Source organism: Cavia porcellus, unplaced genomic scaffold (assembly GCF_034190915.1).
Source record: "Cavia porcellus strain 051 isolate PalLab524CR breed Dunkin Hartley unplaced genomic scaffold, mCavPor4.1 scaffold_4, whole genome shotgun sequence".
In the NCBI taxonomy this organism is placed as follows: domain Eukaryota; kingdom Metazoa; phylum Chordata; class Mammalia; order Rodentia; family Caviidae; genus Cavia; species Cavia porcellus.
The window spans coordinates 51,616,402-51,637,349 of record NW_026947487.1 but is presented as its reverse complement, the minus strand read 5'-3'; the positions used below and the strand labels follow the sequence as shown (position 1 = coordinate 51,637,349).

General features: G+C 46.3%; 1 protein-coding gene across 4 annotated transcripts in view; it reads left to right on the top strand.

Moving 5' to 3' along the window:
- Positions 1-20,948, top strand: part of Nalf1 (NALCN channel auxiliary factor 1) — a 543,379-nt gene that overhangs the window by 505,298 nt on the left and 17,133 nt on the right. For all 4 annotated transcript variants that reach the window (XM_063247015.1, XM_063247016.1, XM_063247013.1 and 1 more), the window contains one exon: positions 16,270-16,441. In XM_063247015.1, the coding sequence (XP_063103085.1) occupies positions 16,270-16,441 (172 nt within the window). The remainder of the gene's footprint in view (positions 1-16,269; positions 16,442-20,948) is intronic.

The following is a 20,948-nucleotide window of genomic DNA, read 5'->3' as shown; positions in this document are numbered from 1 at the left end:
TCCTGTCTGAGAGCTGCTTATGTAACAGCAGCTGAGCCAGACAAAAATAAGCCTTTGGAACTCTGTAAGCAAACCTCTTGCATGTATTTTGGTCCTCTTTTTTCCCCCCAAACCTTGGCTGCAATCATCTATTGGGGTGCTCCCCGTGGGATATCCATTTCAATACTCAAAGACATCTTTAACTCAAGTTAAAAAATGATGGAGAATCAGGGAGCCCACACTCTGGACCCTGATACCTTTGATACATTTTGTGAAGTGGTCAGTTTGTGTTTTCCTATAGCGCAAACTGCAAAAGCTTCTCGTTCTAATTTATAATCATTTTTCACTCTGAGTCTCTACCTCCAGTGCATGACCTTGCACCCATCTTGCTGCGGCTTCGTGGTTGGGTTCTGGCTTTGGCACTGAGTCTCGCCTCCCTCTGTACTGCTGTTGCCCCATGTCCTGCTGCTTTGTACAATATTGCTGATGTGAGTACGCAAGTTAGAGCATAGGAGACTCTGCTTTTACATCCAAACTTCTAAAAAGTTGCAGATAAAAGCAGATCCCTTTCTATTTTACTATTTCAGTTTGACATCAGTTCTTAATTGTCTAGAACTCAAAAAGCTTCTTTCTCAATGTTTATTTTTTTAGACCATGTTTGCAGTACACAACTACCTTCGTCCTGAGGAGTCAGTGCCTAACACAACCTAATCCTCCCTTCAAACCCGTCCTTGTCCTCCCTCTGCCTCTTGGCTCCCTTTCCTCTTTATAAAATACTTATTGCTTCCTTTGTAAGGTAAATAGATTCCAAAGAGAAGGAATGTAGCAAAACAGAAACAATCACGCTCTCTGGGGCCAGTGCGGACTCAGTCTGGCTTGGACACTACCTTAGTGATCTTAGGCAAGCTGTTAAAAGACCAGGTAGCATGTATTGTGTTAGAACTTTGGATTCACTTGATTTCCATGTCTGTTGATTGTTCTATCAGCGTAGAAGGAGTCTGTCCTATCACATCATGGCTTTCCTCTGTTCCTTTTTCAAAATCTCTTGTACTTTATAAACCTGAGATGGTACCTGAGGACCGGGACTCTGCACCCTGGAATAGGCTTCCCATCATCTGCTGGCCTTACTGATTAGCACCATTGTTTGCTGGCTTTCAGCTGCCCACTGGCACAGCCTCCTTGTAGATGCCAGCACCCAGGCAGGAACACTTGGGCGTGCCCTGTAGTGCCTTTGCCTTACTTGGCAGTAATGGGGACTGCCAAGGAGGAAACTGCTATGCTTTGAAGGACTGATACACGTCTTACCACTCTGTTCCTCTCAGATCTTATTTGTAAGTATTGAAATTTAGACCCAAGGGCTTGATCAAGGCTGATTTATGATCAGTATCCTAACTTCCATAGTAGCCTAACACATCTTTTTGATGTGCAGCCATTTTAAACTCTATTATTAGAAAATAAAAATTAGAAGTACATAAAAATGCTAGGCTGCTTTCCCGAGATGAGACATCCAGACTTTGTGTCTGCAAGGGTTGCTGTGTGCCATTACCCATCAGGCTCAGCAAACTCCCAAGGGCACTGAGAACTTTCTGTGCTCCATCACCCGACTTCAGGCTTTGTGTCACTTTTTCTGCACTGGATCTTCAAATGGACAAAATTGGTGCTGACACTCAAAAGCATATGTACTCACAATTAATAGCATTCTCTCAAGGGAAAAGATGGCTGTTCCCATAGCTCAAAGCTCCTTTTTTGTGTATTTTAGCCAGAAAACCTTGAAGAGCTCACAATAAAACCAAAAAGTGCTTGGCTGTAGAAATGTGGAAGCACAAATTGTAGGAGTACAGAAGACTGATTTGTTATGGAAAACTTCGCTGTGTTACTGGGGATTTTCTCCTGGTGTGGAACTACTACAGCCTCAAGGATTGCCAATGAGAGCATATGGGGGGATCATGTGAACCCGTAAGATAACCATGGTGATCTTACAGCCTTGCTTTCCAGTATGTTTTGCCCAGGTACTATTTCAGATCATTTATGCCTTCAAAAACATTTGCGATGACTCAGATGAAAATGTGTACATCACCACGGAATGTGAAATTCTTATGAAAAGATCTTTGTGTTAGCCCAACAGTTTGCCATCTCACATTCTTTATTGTGTCCCTCTTGACCCCACCCTGCATAAAATTGTTTTAAAAAGCAATATTTGCCAATTTTCCTTTTCTAAAGCAAGGCCATTTAGCATTCTGTTGACAAACTGCAAGCTCTTGAATCTCAAATCTGCAGGGTTTGAGGTTGACTATCAGCAGTATCCTAAGATTCAACTTCATGGACTTAATATAATCATAATGATAATTTCAATTCACTTCCCAGAAGTGCAGTTCCCTTTTCTCCATCTGTCTTCTTTCTCTCTTATTTCTTCTCTCCCCTTTTCCCTGGTTTTCTTCTATTTTTTGTTAATAGTCACATCTCTTTCACGTTCCTCACGTTTCATAGTTGGCAAGCAATAAATATTATCCCGAAGTTTACAATTTTCTTACATAATTATACTGTTTTGTACACCTTGAAGGGCAGGAAAAAATGGTGAGGATGTATGGGATAAATATAATGCCAATATATTCACACACACAAAAGATGTTTTCACTCTCATAGGCAGCGCAGATAACGGTGTTGACCTTGTGTATGCTTCTAGCTCATATGCATAGGTAGAGAAGTGCTTTTCAAATTCAAGGGAGTGTAGAGGTAGGAAAGAAAAATAGAAAACTCCGTATTTTCTGGTAGAATTTTTAAATTTCTTGTTTAAAATCTTAAAGAACTTTAAGAGATTATTAGATTGAACTATAAGAAATTGCTGTTTTTTCTTCTCTAGTACCTGAGTTCGCACCCAAGCCCCTCACACTGAGCTAATTCCCCAGCCTTTATTTTTATTTTGAGACAGGGTCTCAGGAAATCACTAAGTTACCCCAGTTGGACTTGAACTTGTAATCCTCCTGTCTCAGCATCTCAGAGCACCAAATTATCATTTCGATAGATAAAAAATAGTTGAATAACAGGACAGTCCTATTATTCAACCTAACAGAATTAATATAGGCATAATATAATAATTTCAATTCAAATATGTTTCTGCCCCTAAAGACAGAAGCCTGCATTGCCATGAGGAGGCAGCTGTGGGCAGTCTGCAGCCGCTAAAAAATTGTTTTACCATCATTTTCAATACTGTTCTTCTCAAGGGCAAAATCACAGGAGAAAGAATGACTCTGTAATGTGCCAGATCTCCCTCCCTAGTCAGGAGTGGGGTTCCATTGCTTTATCATTTTGTCTCAAAGGTGCAGAAGCCTCCTTTGGAATCTACCCCCCCCAAAAAACAAAGCAGTTTTGCTGAGCTAACAATGAAATGAGAAGTGAACTTGGAGTTGGAAACCCTCTACCCTGCTGATGAGCCTTCTTGAGCCCAGGGAGACTTTAATTAATGTTAATGGAGAAACCTCCTTCAAAACCCAATTAAACACTTAAATCTGCCTAATGATCTCTGCTCCCTGAGTCCGAGTGTGGAGAGGGGAATTGATTTAACTCCAGGGAGAAAAACATAAATGTTTGTGGGTATGGTGTGCTGCTCTCCTACGGCTGGAAGCTCTCCTTGGAGGTTCTCATCCACTCCGCCTCTCCCATGGACGCCTGGCCTGTGCTCTTGAGCGGGGCGATGGAAAGGTTAGCAGCTGAGCCCAGGGCAGCCCCTGATGCATGATTACAGTTGTAGAAGCCCTTTTAAAATCCACACCGATTTCAAGGGCCTAATTAGACTGCAGGTGTTGGGTAGCCTCAGCGTGAGGCATGGTCCCCAGTGCTCCAACACAGGTGTGACAGAAGAGAAATTTCTCCGTACTTAAGTAGACAGTGTCCAGCCCAAGAGCCTCTGCCCAGCAGGACATCATCACCACTGGTGCTCATCTTGATTACTAATGCATGACACTCACTCGATGCACCTCCATGTTAAAAATGTTAAGTGGACCCCAAAATGAATGTGCTCCCCTGGGTGTGTTAGTGCTGCCAAAGACTTGAGTGCAGGTGCCTGAACTGTGATTTATATTTTACCTGAAAGATCTCTGGTTGGAATGCTGTTACACAGAAAAGTAAGAGCAAAGCAGTACCAGAAAATTCCATAAAACATCCCAGTGGCGTATAAAGCCACTCAGCTTAGACCATTGAAGATAATCAATTTCCAGCAGGTTCTTTAATATTTGAAATGCAGGTCTTGGCGTGCAGACAAGCAAATGCCTCATCAACCAAAAGTCACTCAAACCCTTCAATTTATGTAAGAGTTTGGTGTTGTTCCAAGAAGCAATATAAATAACTCCGAAGTATAGGGTTATTTTTGTGCATATATTTGGGATACAATACATCCTGAATGTTCTATATCAGGTGGATTGTCCAGGAAAACTATGGATTTAACCTCTCAGCCTCTTTTCTCTGTGCTAATAAGCCTCCTGATTTCTCTGATTTCCTATTTTGCAAATGTTGAGTACTTGCTACCCCACTACCTCTCTGAATGCAGGTAGGGCTGATGTTACCGCATGACACTGGCCAGTTACCAATAAAGAGACCGTCAAGGTAGACCCGTGCTAGCTGTGTCCATGCCTGATTAATTTCTTCACATACTTTTCCAAAATAGACTACGATAGATAGCAGCTGCCATTGACCCTGTTGCAGGTTAATCTGTGTCGATATTACTGTTTGTCTAAACTAAATAATAAATGCAAATGGACCCACAAGGACAGCGTTCCTTGGCCAGTGTATCTGGTTAAGGTTTTCATGTGGCAGATACTTGGTAGACCCTGGTGTCAAGAATAAATTGATTCAGAGGTGGTTTCATTAGTTCTATTCCTGTGTGTTATGCATTAAGGCTCACATTATGAAATATGTTATCATTTGCAAAGTCTTGTTGAGCTTAATTATGTTGTCTTTTCCTTCATGTATGTATGGCTATTTTGTCCTTGCTAAAACTATGTGAAATCAATATTACTAACAGAAACTCAATAAATAAGCTAAATGCAAATAAGTGTACCCTGCCCACCCAGCACAGCTCCTAAATGCTGGAGGTTTTCCACTTGAAGGCTTTGTTCCTTCCTTGTGAATTCCTTTTCACTCACTTGTCAATCTCATCAGGCAAAACTGGCCCGCTGGGGGGAGTGTGGGTTGAATTATTCGTGCCTTGCTTCTTGTCTGGTACATCAAGACTGGAAAATCACCAGTGCAATACCATCCTGGGTTGTGAATGGAGAAGATGCTTTAGAAAAACTTTGCCAAAATTTTAACGTGTTGCAATTATCAAGAAGATATCACTGAAACCTCTGAATTCTCTCTCATCACTGCTTGGGTGCTAGAAAAACCCTTCTACAAACACAGCATTTACCAGAAGTTGTCTTTGATTGATGCTTATGGTATGTCTTCAGCAACCTTTGCAGCTTGCAGTATTCAGACCCACCAAGAGCATGAGATGGATGAAGGTACAAGGCAGGACGTGAAAGGCTTTGCAGGGGCACCAGTGTGCTACTGTCACCAAGTCCTGCAGGGGAAAAATCGGCATTTTCAAGGAGAAAACCAAAGTTTTCTGAAAGTGGGTCCTGCGATGGTCTCTGCCCAGCAAACAAGGCTGGAGGGATCAGAGCTAGCAGCAGGGCTCTCCCTGGTGTGACTGAGAATGGTCACACTATCCCCTCTCCAAAAGTACTGGAAAAGCGACACACAGGGACAAAGAAAGGAGAGGAGCACTTTACGTTTACATTTTATGAAATGGCAGAGAAGGATCTGAATCTGGACTTCAACAGGGAGAGAACTGTTAGCAAGGGTCACCCCAGTCTCAAAGAAAGTTTGTTTCTGCCTCCTCCAAGAGGAAGTCCTGTGAAGTAAGCCTAGCCTGAGAATGTGCATAGCCGACATACCTGGTGACGAGTGGGTGCGATACTTCATGCATTGTGTGACTGCACCTCAGCTTCTGTAAATGCAACCTACCTGCAGTCACGGGGGTCATGTGGCCAAGGATGTGGCCCCCGGGCTTCAGCCATGGCCTGGGTTTTGAGTCTTGCTCTATGGCTCTGCTCGTACACCTGAGTCAGGGCTTAGACCTTCTGAGCTGCATTTCCCTGCGGTGTGAAGGGGCTATGTTAGCAACCATTTTCCCAGTCTGTTTAAAGAATGGAATTGACGTTGCAGTTTGAGAACAGCTCATTTTTGGTACTCTGGTTTTCTCAGCTTGTCGAAGTTGTAAGATTTGACATCATCCATTGTCCCAAGCATCATTTCTACTGTTTCATCTGGACTGCGGTTAGGAAACGTCAGGAGATGCTTGCTGGTTTTCTGCAGGCTGCAGATCTGTACAATTGAACCTTCAAAATGTTACCTTTTGGCATCTCCTCACTTTATTCTCCACTGAATAAGGATTTGTTCTGAGCAATTTTTATTACACTTGTACTATGGGAAGGAAATGAACTATTGAGTAATTTTCCATTGTAAAAGAAACAATTTCTATCAGAGAACTTACACATTCAAGTAAACGTATAATTAACATTTTTATTCTTATACGAGAAAATATAAAAGTGAATTCAAGCTCTCGGTTGTTCTTTCCTGACTTCTTCCCTCAACATGCAGCCTGCTTCTGCCCTTTCTGCTGGCTGCCCACGGTCTTCTGCCCGAGGCCAGGCAGCCCTTTTGCTTGTGTTGAGAGTCCAGAAAGTCACTTCCACCAAGTGTCTTGCTTAAAGCTCAATGAGAAAAAAAAAAAAAAAAAAAAAAAAAAAAACCAGCCTTTGTGGATAGTTTTAAGATAGCACAGTAGAGAAAAATATTAGGAAACTTGCTGTGTGGCCAGCTGTAGGTCATGCCTGTGTGTTTATTTCCACCCGACAGATAAAGTCCATTTTCAGTGACAGTGAAGGGAAACGGGAAGAGGCTTTGTGAGATGCGGTAATGGAAACCGAACCTGGACAAATGAAAATCATGTCTGTGTGTGTGCATTGCTGTGTGTCAGTGTGTTTATGTGTGTGTGCGTGTGTGTGTGTGTGTGTGTGTGTGTGTGTGTGTATTCCAGGCAAATTTAAGGGAAATAGTAATTCTTTGAATTGTATTTTCAGTATCTCCTGTGATGCGAAGTTTAAATTAGTTCTCCTTGTTATTTGGCTTTAGTGTTGATATTTTAAAACCTACTTCCTTTAGATACCTACTTGCCCACCCCCACGGTTGATCAATAAAGATTGCCAAAATTTCGTCATCATGATGTGAAATTGATGTTTACTTTCTCTTATTTCCATTTGATCTCTCTTTGTTATTGCTTTCCTAGTGAGGAATTATGAAATCAATTTATTAGTTACAAATACCATCTTGTTTACAGAGGGATAATATTTTAATTGCTAATGTTGTGTCTGGTGATTAGCCCAAGATTAATTTCGGATCTTTCCACTAAAAACCAATTCTGTCATTACCGGCTTTCAGCCACCAGCCCTCAGCATTGTTACTGATCTGCAGAGAGCTTTCACCCTGCTATTATTTGCAGTTGAATAAAAACATGTTAATGTGCTTCCTCATTCAACATGGAGGTAAATTTTTACTTTTAAATTTTAAGACATAGCATGGATACAGATTTATTAGCTTTTTTTTTTTTTTTTTTTTTTTTTTTTTTGGCCAAGCAGCGTTGCTTTGGATTGCTCAGATAAATCTAATATTCAAAAATGGAAATATGATGAGTATAGACAATGACACATTTTATTGACTAAATATAAACCTGCATTCTCGTAGCAGAAAATCCTAAAATTAAACATCCAGGTTTTATGATGCATCTTTACACAGTTGTAGACGTCCTTTCTTGACCGAAAGTAGGCGTATTTCAGGATCTCTGTGCCATCTCTCTAGCTTCCCTGAGAGCATAAAGTGGCTTACTGCCTGGTCATTCCAAGTGGTGCACCAGTCACTGCCTGCTCGGACGCTGCCCCCTGGATTTGCCCTTAATTTTTCTATTAATGATTATGCATGGCACTAAGTATAGTTTGGAATGATGGTGATTATAGGGTTATGCTAATGTGTTATTTTATATTAGAATATATTTGCAGTGGTTACTGAGCTCAAGGTGAAATAGTTGGGCTAAGAGTAACATAGTTTCCATTTCTGCACAAGGGAAACAGAAATCGTCTTTCCTGAAGTTGTGCCTCTCAGGACATTCGGGTGATGGGTCAAGGGCCGTGAGCATAGGTCGCCTCCTAAAGTTAAGTGCGTGAAAAGCCTCGCACCCATTTCCCCCTAAGATGCCCCACGTAAGTATGGGGAAAGGACAGGCAAGGCGGTTTACTGATTGCCAAGGTTAGGACTGCAGAAAGTGAAAGGAGCACAGTGAACACTCAGCTGATTTAAAAGCTGTCTTCAGAAATGTGACGGGGGGGGGGCGCTGGCCAATGCTGTCATACACACTTGTACCTTGGCACTTAGGAGGCTGACGCAAGAGGGTCACAGGCTCCTGGGCAACTCAGTGACTTAGTGAGACTCTGTCTCCAAAAGGAAAAGTAGGAAATGGTGTGAGTATAGCCCATTGTGAAGACCCTGGCTCTGGTCTGTAGGAAGGGTGCAGGCAGAGGGTGAAAGGCCTGCTTTTCCGCTGTTCCATTTGCCTTGATTTGCAGGAGTGAAATCTATTATATTATTGGAATATACAGTAGGTGCTTTCTGGTTTCTTGGGCAGTTACTTTACCTGAAAATGTCAAAAGAATACCATTTTAAATCTCAGTGTTTACTGAGAAAATACAGAAACGTTTCCTATTTATGATGTACCTGCAATTTTGTGAAATGTTTAATAATACATAAAATGAAGTACCAGAAATATACCTTGATAGAACTTTCCACAAACCATCTGAGCACACACACACAGAGAGAGAGAGAGAGAGAGAGAGAGAGAGACAGAGACAGAGAGAGACAGAGAGAGACAGAGACAGAGACAGAGAGACAGACACGTACTTAACACCACTAACACATAATGATCCCAGCACGTTTATTATCAGCGGTTACATGTTGGAATCTTATTTTGACTCTGGAAAATTCCAAATCACAACACCATAAAAATAACACATTTCGCCACCAGCTGCTGCTCAGAGTGAGCATAACAGCAGTTTACTCAAAGTGCAGCCCGGTTTTTATCAACTGCCTGGAAAAAAGAGTGTCCCAGAGGAAATGGATGCTCTCAGTTTCCTCCTTAAAATAATAACAGAAAGGGAGCCCACCAAAGACCACACAGCAACAGCAAATGGACTGTCCTCGCTAGAGCAGCGGGCTGTGTGGCCGGGCTCTCAGCTTCAGCCGCAGGCCGTGTCTAGAGGCCTCCACTCACCCACTCACCCATGCACTCACTCATGAAACCACGGCAAGGACCCCCCCACCCCCACCCCAGCCCAGATGCCAGCATGGGGGAACCGTGCTGAGCAAAGACAGACCAAGCTCTTGCCTTTCTGGTGATTTTTATTTTTATCCAGTCACTTAGATAAAATTCTTTAAAATCACCTTACATATTTCACACAAGTTCTAAAAATTTGGGCAGCATAATTTGACAATGTATGTGATTTATTTTGCCATGTAAGAAGTTTGAGATCGCTGTTTAACCAAACCGGGCTTCTCGGAAGTAGGGTGCACAGGTCAGCACGTGGACACCATGGTTATGATAGTCTCTGTCACTGACAACCTTATATTTTTGAGTTGTTTTTACAATGTACGCACCCTGCAGTGGCTCATTTGATTGTTTTATAAGAATGGACAACCTTTAATGTCTGTAAAGGAAGGATGCCAGGAACAGCCCGAATGCCTGTCAACCACGGCATGGATAAAAAAGATGTGGTAGTTTTATACAATGGAACATTACTCAGCTATAAAGAAGGATAATCTTGAGGCTTTTATAGGTAAATGGAGGCAACTTGAAATCATATTCATAAGTGAAATAAATCAAACTCACATTTGTAAAGATAGCATTGTCTCCCTAGTGTAAGAAAAACTAAAAGAGTAATAAGATTCAAAAGGTATAATAGATATTATGAAAAGAAAAGAACAACTGGAATAGGGGAAAGGAGAGAAGGAAGAAGGGAAAAGACTATATGTAAATAGATATACATTATATGTATGTGTATATATACCAGATACATAATTATATTATGAATCTATTATCTGAACAAGTACTTCTAAAATATCAGTATGTACTATATGAATTAGTGTTAATTTCCTGCTATTTTTTTTTTGAAATTCTGTATTGTTTCCCTCCTATTTTCTGTTTTGGTTCTTAAAATTAAAAAAAAAAAAAAAAAAAAAAAAAAAAAAAAAAAACAATTCCAACAGAATGAGTCCCTGCTATCAGTGTTTAGTGAGCAGAGTATAAGACTCGGACCAGAAAAACAAACTTTTCGGTCAGATGGGGTTGTTGCATCTCTGATTGTGGCAGGCAATCAATCCTTTTCCAGGTAAAGTTTTCACTTCTTATCCACAAACAATTCCTAGGATTTCAAGCAGCATTCGTAAGACCACAAACAGCGTTCAGAACCTTTCCCCGCACAGATCAGCAGCAGAGGCCTCTTGCCGAGCTCTGCAGAAGCCGGAGGCATTTGGAGGCCAGGGCTCCACCTGGGACAGAGCTTCGGTGACACACCGCCCCAGCACCTGCGGTATATTAAATCAATCACTATTTTGTACACGAAAGCCCATTTGGTCGCACCTGGCAGTCACACTGGCATCCTCTCTCATCGTCCTTGTCATGGCCACCCATGGGACATCCCTCATCCTCCCCATGTGCACACAGAGCCCTACACCTGCTTCTGCTCTCCGCCTTGAGCCCCCTGAGTGACCCTCGGCCGGCTCCCCTCGCCGCCTGCTTCAAGCTGGCCCTGCTGTGTGTGATTCCAAGGAAACTGTCTTACAAGGAAACCTTAACCCATGCTCCTGCCCTGCTCAGAGAGCCGTATTCACCTTCAGGCCTGTGGCGTCAGTGGAATGTTCTGGATTCACAGACAGTGTGCATGCTCCCTGGCGAGGCCCTGAGGAAGAGGTCTTATGTCAGCTGCTCAATTACAGACTCCAGCTCTTGGAAGGCAGAAAAGGTTCGCGCACAGGAGGTCAGGGAGCTAGGAGAGATCACGGCACAACACGGGGCACCAGCGTCTCAGGAAGAAAAGGCATACAAGCCAGTATGGCCCTGTGTCCGGTGGTGGACATGCTGGGGGCAGTGGCAATTGTGGGGTTGGAACTTGGGTCTCACCACAGTGGCCAGAAGGTTGCAGACATGGGGCCCAGAGGTCACTGATGAGGACAAGGGGGATAGTGGCCTCCTGCTGCTATCAGGGTTTCCTTACTCCATGGTGCAGGACACACATTAGCAGATGACTCTCAGGTCCCTTGTCCCCTCTGCATACATGCAGGACAGGGCAGTCTCTGCTTAGAAGGCCACAAAGACTCCATGGTACAGTTCTGTCACCTCCCCTCGGTGATGCCGGTTAGTGGAGTGGCCATGCAGTGGCCCATAGTCCCCAGCCAGGTCTATCTCCTGTGTGCCTTGGCTGTGGGTCTCAGATGTGGCCGGTGGTCATGCGTGGCAGCAGGCACAATCTGAGCATCCGTAGAAGTGGAGGACAGCCACAGAAATGCAATTCTCCAGAGAGGAGGGGACTCGCCTGGGTGCTGCACAGAAACACAGCCCCTGACACTGACTCCAGGAAGCCCTGGAGGAGACCTGTACTGTGCCTTCGGCCTCTGGGGCCTGAACCCCTGCCACTCCCTGCTCTTTTTCCCCCAACTCCCCCAGAGTCTCCACTCACCCAGTGTTGGTGCAGTCAGCTTCGACAGACACCCACAGCTGGACAGGGAGCTGAGCCTCGTGTCGACCCCAAACTGTACCCACTCTGCTGCACAGGCAGTGACCCCAGGCCGCTGCTGTCATGGACAGGGCCGAACACGTCTCCCCAAGTCCTGCAGTCTCAGACCACTTAGTGTTGCCGCTGAGGGACGTGACCTCAGGAAAACACCCCCACCCCCCACCCCATGAAGGACAAATGGGAACAGCACGTCCTTCCTCAGGCACACAGGCCAGGGGACATCACCGCTGTGTTTAAAGATGACAATCATTTTTAACATCTGATATTTTTCTTTATAATCCAAACTGCACCCACCACATTATTTCTCCTCTGCGGGTGACAGATATTCACCATTTGAATCTACTATCTCTCTCTAAAACAGATAAGGGTTACATGGAGGGGAAGAAGGGAACGGGAATTGTGCTTTCTGTGGGGAATGTGACTAGAGGCAGTTTGCTTGGCGTTTCCCAGTGAGATGTCAAGAACCAGGAATGGGTGAGGCCCGGCATGGGTGTGTGGGCACTGTCTTGGGCAGCAACCATCTTGTTGGTCACAACCCCGTCCTCTGGGCACCCTGTACACTTCTTAGCCTCTGGAGCACTTTCCTGATGCCGGCAAGACCAAGGCTCGGGGTGCACTGGCCTAAGGTCGGGGGTCAGAGCTGCTGCTACCTACAGCCATCGATGGCTCCACTGTGCCTTATGCCTCTGAAGGGAAGCAGCTTTTGGGGAACTGAAGACCAGGACTGATAGAAACAAATGATCCATGTTGACATAAATGCAGCATAGCAAAAGACACACGGCCGTGAATCCACCTCCAAATTCCCCTCTGAGCACATTTATGCCATCATCCAAGCCGCTTTTGAAAGCAGCTCTGGAGTCCTCTGTTGTGAACGTCTTAAAAGGTTTGATCAGAAACACAGAGAAGGCTCCTGCTCTGTGAGCGGCACCCAGGGGACTGCAGCTCCTGGCCTTCCCTATGTTGATTCTTATGACATAAAACAAACGTATTTATTATTCATCGTGGGCTTTTGTTTGAAAGATCCCATACTATGCTTTTTTTAAATCCATCTTTTTGTTTTTCTTGTAACTCTGTGCAACCACAAACCACCTTACTTTACCACAATCCTTTTTCAGAAAGCTTCCAATATTTCCAGTCAGTCTGTATTTTCATGAGAAATATCTAAATCTATGCATTTTCCCAATTATAGAGAACCTAGAGCTTCTGAAGACAGACAGCTTTACCTCAGCACTCCCTCGGGAAGGAAAGCACTTGGTTATTGAGGCTAAGATTTGCCAGTTTCCTTTTGGTATGGTTGCTATCTTCCAATCTTTACCTGGTCCTCATCTTGCGGGGGTTGTCTGAGTGGGCAGTGCTGGCCTCCAGGTAGCCGGTCCCTGGTCAGCTGTTCTTTCCTATCTGCACAACAGCTCCCGGATCTTTGTAAGCTGGAATTTTACTTTTCACATAATCTTCTTAAGATTAGCGGATCTTCTTACTTCCCAGGCAAATCTTTTCCTGTTAACTCTGGAATGGTCAGCCAGCGTGCCCTTGGGAGATTGTACCTCTCTTACCGCAAGTCTGCCTCTGTAGATGAATGATAAGCTCTTGGTTATATAAAACTTGTTCCTCAGCCTTAATCTCTAAAATAACAATAAAACATTTCTTACTTGTACTTCATATTTTGTTTTGGTTCAGTTTCCTGCAGTGCTTTCTGACATGTCTTATACCAAGAACTAAAATTTTAAAAAATAATAATATGGATAATGTAATTGTCAAATGAGAGCTCTTGATTGGGTCTTCAAAAGTCCCAGAGGTGACGGGCAGGGGCCCATTCCTGGGAATCCACTGAGACCCAGTGCAAAGTCAGGTGATTTCATGGGTAGCTAAGCAACCAGCAGCTACCTCTCTCCAGGACTTGTACTTAGTGTTTATGAACACAGCTAACACCACTACTAGCTGTTTAATAAAAATGCTGTACAAGAAATAGAATTAAATTAGTCACTTTGCCACCATTGGAACTAAATAACAGTTTATTTAGTTCCAATGGTTTATTTTGGCTTACGTTTCAGAGGGTTCAGGCATGTTTGGTTAGCTCCAAGGCAGTAACAGTACGGCGGAAGGACCTGGTGGAGGGCAGGTGCTTACCCCATGGCCGCCAGGAGGCAGAGAGAGAAGGGAGGAGCTGGGGCAAGAACACAGCCTTTCCAGGCCAGGGCCCTGGTAGCCACCTCTTCCCACCAAGCTCTGCCTCCCAACAGTGCATTCAACCAGGACCTCGTCAGGGGATAAATCCACCAAGGGGTACAGCGCCCTTCCTCCAATCACTTCCATGCATAGGAACCTGAGGGAGACAGTGTAGACCTGAACCATAGCAATAGCTGACTTAGAGGAAAAATAGATCCTGCCTGATAGCACTCTGCAGACCAGGCCTGGCCTTCAGTCATGATAGCCCATTGTCTGAGATAAGAAAGCATCTCTAAAGATGCGTTCATGGTGCAGGATATGACTTGGTGTCCACAAACGATTTTACCTGGAATAATCGCACAATTGTCCAGGAGAAGCAGGCGAGAGGACAGAGTGCACTATTTTCTAGAATTATCTCAGGACTTTCTCTAGAGAAAAACACATAATGAAAGGCAGAGCTCTCCAGAGACCTGGTCTTTTCCTACAACAGTTTTACTGTTTGACCGGTCTCCGTACAAAACCCCAACTACCTCTGGTATCTGCTAAAGGTGACTCCACCAGGCATCTCAGAGGACACTGAGGCCACGCTTGGAGCAAAGCCAGGTTCAGACCCTTTCTCTTTACATCTTCCAGCTGCTGCCTTCTCTTTCGGAGGACAGGGTGGGGCCACTCCCACAGCTCTGCGTGGTCTCACGTAAGCCACCTCTTTCTATGTCAAACCGTAGGAACTATTGGTGTCTCCTTGGCTACTGTACCCTGCCTTTCTCAGTGTGCACTTTTATGTGAAGACATCCCAAAAGACCTAAGAACAGATATGGGTGGTTATAGAACACTGATGTCTCACTGATGAAACGATCATATCGGCTGCCTAAAATTACACGTGAATTTCACATGGTTATCATTTCACCTCAGTGGGGCTTCTTGATCAAAAGATAAACCTTCACTTTGATGAAAGCAACAAAAAGTTAATAGAAACTCAAAGCAAGTCTCCATATATCCACGGACTTTGACTAAGATGTATGGTGCCATGTGGTCGGTGGATTCATCCAGAGCACCTTTGCAATTTCACAAACCTTTAACAAATAGTTTTAGGCTAGACATCCAAGCATTGTTAGGGACATGAGCTTTGTAATTCTGCAGATCATGGATTTAAATTCCAGATTCTCCACTAATGTCCAGTACTTGTGCTGTCAAGCACAATGTTACCGATAAGAACCCTGGTGGTGTAAGCACGTGTGGAGAGCCTCATGGGAGAAATGCAATTTGCTTAGAAAACAACCCACATCTGACCCGAGCCAGGTGTGACTCTGTGACCACCGGCCAATGTGTGCGGACTCCCAGTGCCCATTTAATGTGAGCCCTGGTGGATCTGGGCCTGAGGGACAAGTGTGACTCGGGTAGCATTGGCCCCGCATGCCGAAGCATCCACAGCAGGACCTGAGAACTAGCTGAATTCTGGTTTTCCGCAATGCAGCCATTGGCCTTGTTCTATCTGAATACGGGTACAGCGCATTTCTCTACCGCACAGTCTCAATGCTGACTTCCCTGAATGTCACCCAAACCAAAGATCCTGCTTCCGCATTGCACTCGGTTACGTAAGTCCCAAACTGTTAAAGATGTCCCTCAGCCTCTCCGAGGTGGGGGCTGGGGATCTGCATGTGGGTCTCCTCCCGCTGCGCCCCACAGCAAGAACTGCATGTGCACTGCTGTCTCTGATTTCTGCCGAGTTTCTCTGGGTTTTAGGGGAGATTACTGGGACATCTGATTTGAGTCATAAACATGAAATCCCATTTCTTGCTTCTTTCTGGAGATGCTGACCGAGGCTCCATTCTAAGGGATTTGGCGCCATCTCGTGTCCAAGTTGTGTCACTACAACTTGGGAACTGGAGGGACTTCTCAGGGCAGTCAATGCCAATCAGCGGGATCAGGATGACTTCTACTTTCTGTATCACCGGGTTTGGGGAACTTCCGATCCTCCTCCAGTCTGCTGTTTTTCCTCATTAGCTCCATCAAATTAAACGCCAGGAAATCTCTTGCATCTGGTAAGGGCACAGTCAAATACGTTCGGACTGTCATCGCAGAGGTTGCAACCACTGGGCTGCAAACATGCTCCTATGAGCCAGGGTGTGCTCCAACCCACCTAGGCCTCGGCATGCTTCTCTCCGCGACGTGTCCCTTATCAGAGGCAGAATTATCACTGTCTCTACACAATTTTGATTCCTCTCTTTCTCTCTTGTTTTTTAAATTTCAGATTGTCTACAAAGCCTGGCTCTGCTCCCAGTATTTTGAAGTCACACAGTTTAACTGCAGAAAGACAATTCCTTGCAAGCAATACTGTTTGGAGGTGCAGACGAGGTGTCCGTTCATACTGCCCGACAACGACGAGGTTATCTACGGAGGCCTCTCCAGCTTCATCTGCACAGGTAATGGGGCGGCCGGCCAGGCCACCGGGGTGACTTTCTGAGGTGCCCTGCTCTTGCTTTATGATCCATGTCTCCCTGAGGACTTGGCTGGTGATCGACCACATATGCCCAAGTAGAAGCAGCAAAATCTCCACACTGATCTGAGCACAGGTCCATCCACACTGTCAGCACTGCAGCCAAACCCACAGGCTGAACTTCACAAGGGGATTGTTTTGCGGGCAAAGGGGTAGCAATCATTCACGCAGTCGTGCTGGACGTGGCAGAGGCGGGTCCTGCCTACTTTGTCTTTCTCTTCCATGTTCTGTCAGAGACGCTGCAATCCTGCCGGCAAGATTGTCTCTTCCAATTAGGAGCAAGCTCGGGTCCCCATATCTGTGTTCTGAGAATGCTGTTATCCTAAATAAACATCACAGCCCGAAGGAGTGCTTGCCTGAGTTACTGTCTGAGCCTGTGTGGGGAGGGTCATGGTGAGCTCAGACACAGTCTGATTGGTTTTTTTCCCATTAACAATGTTTCCTTCTTTCTGCAAAGGACTGGGATTGGGCCAAGTGTAGCCACCCACTCATGCCCTGGCATGCCTAGGTCCGTGTGTGTTAGACACAGGGGGAGACGCAAAGGAGAGGGGTGGTCAGTTTTTGAAGAGGAATCAAGAAAAGAACAGATCCCTGGCCACAGCGGTGGTGCACAGGTTTCTCTGTATTCTGATGAAGACCAAAATACACAATGGTCTTGTAAACACATGGCTGGAATCAGAGTACAAACATTTTTCAATCTGTGGCTGAAACACTGTGAGGAGCAGGGAGAGACAGGAGGTCTCATTTGCTGGGTGGGGCTTTACGGACTCCTCTGAAACAGAGGGGCATGTTTGGGTATCCATCAAATTGTCCCTGGATCACTTATCAATCTGCCTCACTATTCTGAAGCAGTGAATCGGTCAAGAGACATTGCTGTTAGGACACAGGATGCTGGGAGGCTGAGGCAGGGAGATTGCAAGTTTGAGGCAACCTGGAAAACTCAGCATTGTAGTAAGATGCTGTCTCAAAATTCAAATAAAAATTAAAGAGAAAGACTGGGGATGCAGCTCAGTGCTGTCCCCACAGGGTTCCAGGTCAGGGAGATGCTCACAGCCATCACAGGGGGTAGTGGTCCAATCTGGGAAGCATTATGCGATTGTACAGTCATTTCAGATTCAAAGCTGGAATCTTTGTTCCTGTAGTGTCACTCTGCTGGAGAGAGAGAAGAGGAAGGAAGGGGAGAGAGAGAAGACTGGGGGTGGGGGTGGGGTTAGTGAAAGCTTCTTGACTTCCAAGAACAAACTCACCACATGTCTACAGCCCATGAAGATCACTCCATGTGCTGCTCCTGGAGTCACGGGCCTCCTTTTGGACCGACCCAGGGTCATCAGCCAGAGCCTGAGCTCAGCCTGAAGGAGCTGGAGGAGCCCAGGCATGGGTGTGTCTTGTGTGCTCAGCGGGGGCGGAACCCAGAGCAGACAAAGCGGTGCTGAACTGTGGGGCCCTGAGCAGCCAGGCCACTCACCCAGGGGCCTGTGAGGCTGACAGGTCAGATTGCACGCTGATCATCTGTCTCTTCCACGGTAGCCACCACTTGAGGGTAAAATGCCCTGTGATGTGGACTCAGGACTCGAGTGAGACACACTCCTGGTGCCTGCTGCTGGACCTGGGGCAGGACAGGCGTGTCCCTTGGAGGAAAGCCTGGACATTTGCACTGGAGCCCGGGAAGTGTGGCCCTCTCTGTCCTCTCAGGGGACAAGATGTCCTCTGCTTTCAGGGGAGCATATTCAATCCCAAAGAGCAGCTGCTTTGCTCTCCCCGCTGGCTGAGACGCAGGGCCGCATTGATGGCGGGCTTGTGGCATCTCGGGCTCCCAACAATGGTGCACAGTGAGGGTCTAGGGGGCCACTGGGCCCACTCCAGGGAGAAGGCTTTATCCTGGGATGCGGATCCGAACCTTTGTCCCAGGAGCTCCTCCTTTGACAAAGATGAGTCGCTGAAGTCCTTATGTTTTGTACCCTGAAGAACACAGCTGTTTGTCTCTGTGAAGCGAAGGCCTCGTGCCTGCCAGCTCAGCTCACTGACTTCCTCCTGCCTGAAAGGCATGCAGGCTATGGGCCCTGGAGGAGGAGATTCTACATGCCCCCAGGACGCTTGGAACCCTGCTCTCATCCGCGTGGGAACAGTTCGGCAAATACTTCACTACACGGGACTCATGGGCACTGCCGCCCTCGGAAGGCCAGTTTCGTGCCCAGGGCCTCTTGTAGAGACAGACCAGGACACTGATGCCACTTCTCCTCTGTGCCCACTGTGTACTGATGTGGGTCCTCCTGTCACACCTTTATCATGTGCGCATCAATACGTAGGTTGCTTTGTAATTTTACTTGTATCAGGGCGTGTGTGCAGGACACAACCAACAGAGTGAAAGGGTAACCTCTGGAATGGGGAACACTTCACCAGCTCTTCTCCAGGCAGAGGATTCAGGAAGATACAAAGTTTTTAAAACGTCGACTCCTCAGGTGAAAAGAACCATTCTAAACAATGGGCAAGCAAAATGATTAGCTGCTTCTTGGAAGTGCAAGTGGTCAGTAAACACATACAGGGTGATCAACATGCTTGGCCACTAGGGAAATGCAAATTAAACAGCCCTGAGAGTCCCTCTCACTCGTGCTGACTTTAGATTTCTTTTTACTCACTGCCTCATCCCAGTCACTCTGGGAGGCTGAGGCAAGTGGGTCACAAGTTCAAGCCCAGCCTGGGCAACTTAGCGACAGTGTGACCTCCATCTCAAAATAAAACCTGAAGAACTGAGCTAAAGATGTAGCACACTGTAGATGTGTCCTAGAAGGGAAACTGTGAGACGTGTATTTCTGATCCCTGCTCTTTTATGTAAAAGCCACGATGAAGGAACAAAATGTCAGGCCAGGCGGCGCCGAGCCGAGTGCTGGTCTCAGGATGGGCTCGAGGTTCCGGTGAAATATTCTGACCTTCTGACCATGATCCTGGAGACCCCGGGCTTGTCCTGGGAGGAAGCTGGACCTCGCTCCCCACAGGGCGGTCCAGGTGTAGCCAGGCCTTGGGTGGGCTTGGACCGGTTCTGGCCAGAGGTTCTGTCCCTGCCCGACCGGAACTCGAGGTCACTGGGCGCTGAGGACCCCGCGGCTGCAGCCAGGGCTCCGCTTTGCACCCCATCCTGCAGAGTTTCCAGGAGGCCTGGGCAGCTTCCTGCAGCCAGGAGACAGGGCAGAGGCGGTGCCATGGCAACCAGCTCGGGTCCTCCAGGGATTGGATAAATGGGCGCCCCCCCACCCCCCGCCCCTGCCAGCCATGATCCCGCTCAGCTCTTCCCGGGGAAACTGAACAAAAGTGAAATAGGCCCAGTGGGGGTCCCTGCCAACGGCACAAGACATACTGTGGGAGTTCGAGAAGGATTCTGCGGCTCATTTCCTTCTTCAGCAGCGACAGATCTGGCTCTGTGGCCCCCACCCTCGCTGTGCGCACTGAGCTCCCCTCTTCCAGGAGGATTTGAAGCGCCCGCCCGCCGCGCCCCCTCGCGGCGCCGCCTCCGTACTGCAGGCGCCGAGCGGCCCTGGAAAATTCACAAAACAATTTGCTCTTGAGAGAATTTACTACTGGGAAAGAAGAAACATTCCCCAGAGTCCTCTTATGACGTGCAAGTGAGTTAAGATTTGAACAATACAGAAAGATTTTCTCTTTCAAGTATTTTAGTACAAAAAAGTGTTTCCCTTTGATTTAAAATATTTTTTTTTATTTTACATAGAATTTTAAGGTCGTTTCCCATGCTATTTTGAATATATGTCTCTCTCCCAGTGTGAGTAATGTTCAGATATTATTCAAAAATAAACTTTTTGTCAAAAAAATTACTTAAATGCTGCTCATGTCTGAAGATGTACAAAATCTTTCAATACATTTGTCGAAGTTTAGATGAAAAGAGAAGCAGATTAAACACAGCTTTGAGAAAGTCAGTTATTAAAAATGTGTGAGGCGTAGCTGCCCCAGGACGGGTGTAGTTCCTTCCTGCGCCTGCCCTGCATCTTGAACTCAGGTCCTTCATGGTTGCTCTCCTGGACTTTGGCCTCTTCCTGACTTCCTTGGTGCCTGGGCCGTATTCCAGGACTTGATGCAAGGAGCCATACTGGGTGGACACCGGTTAGGTCCCAAAGTCACATACCCCCCAAGGCCACCTCGTGTCCACTGGTGGTGCAGGACTGAGCCAGCCCAGCTCCTGGAAGTGGAGGCCGCGCAGAAGTCCCTCCTGTGTGTGAGCACCCTGCTTTGGGGGACCCTCCTGGAGTTCCTGCTGTCCTTTGGCTCTGCATTGCTAGGCTTCCCTTGTCCTGAAGAGAAGTTAAAGGGATGAGAGAGATGAGCGGAGCCTGCTGCAGCACCTGCACAGGCGGAGCGGAGCCTGACAGGAAGGGACTGAGCTCCAGACCTCAGCCCTGAGCCTGGCACTGTGGCTATGCCCAGCC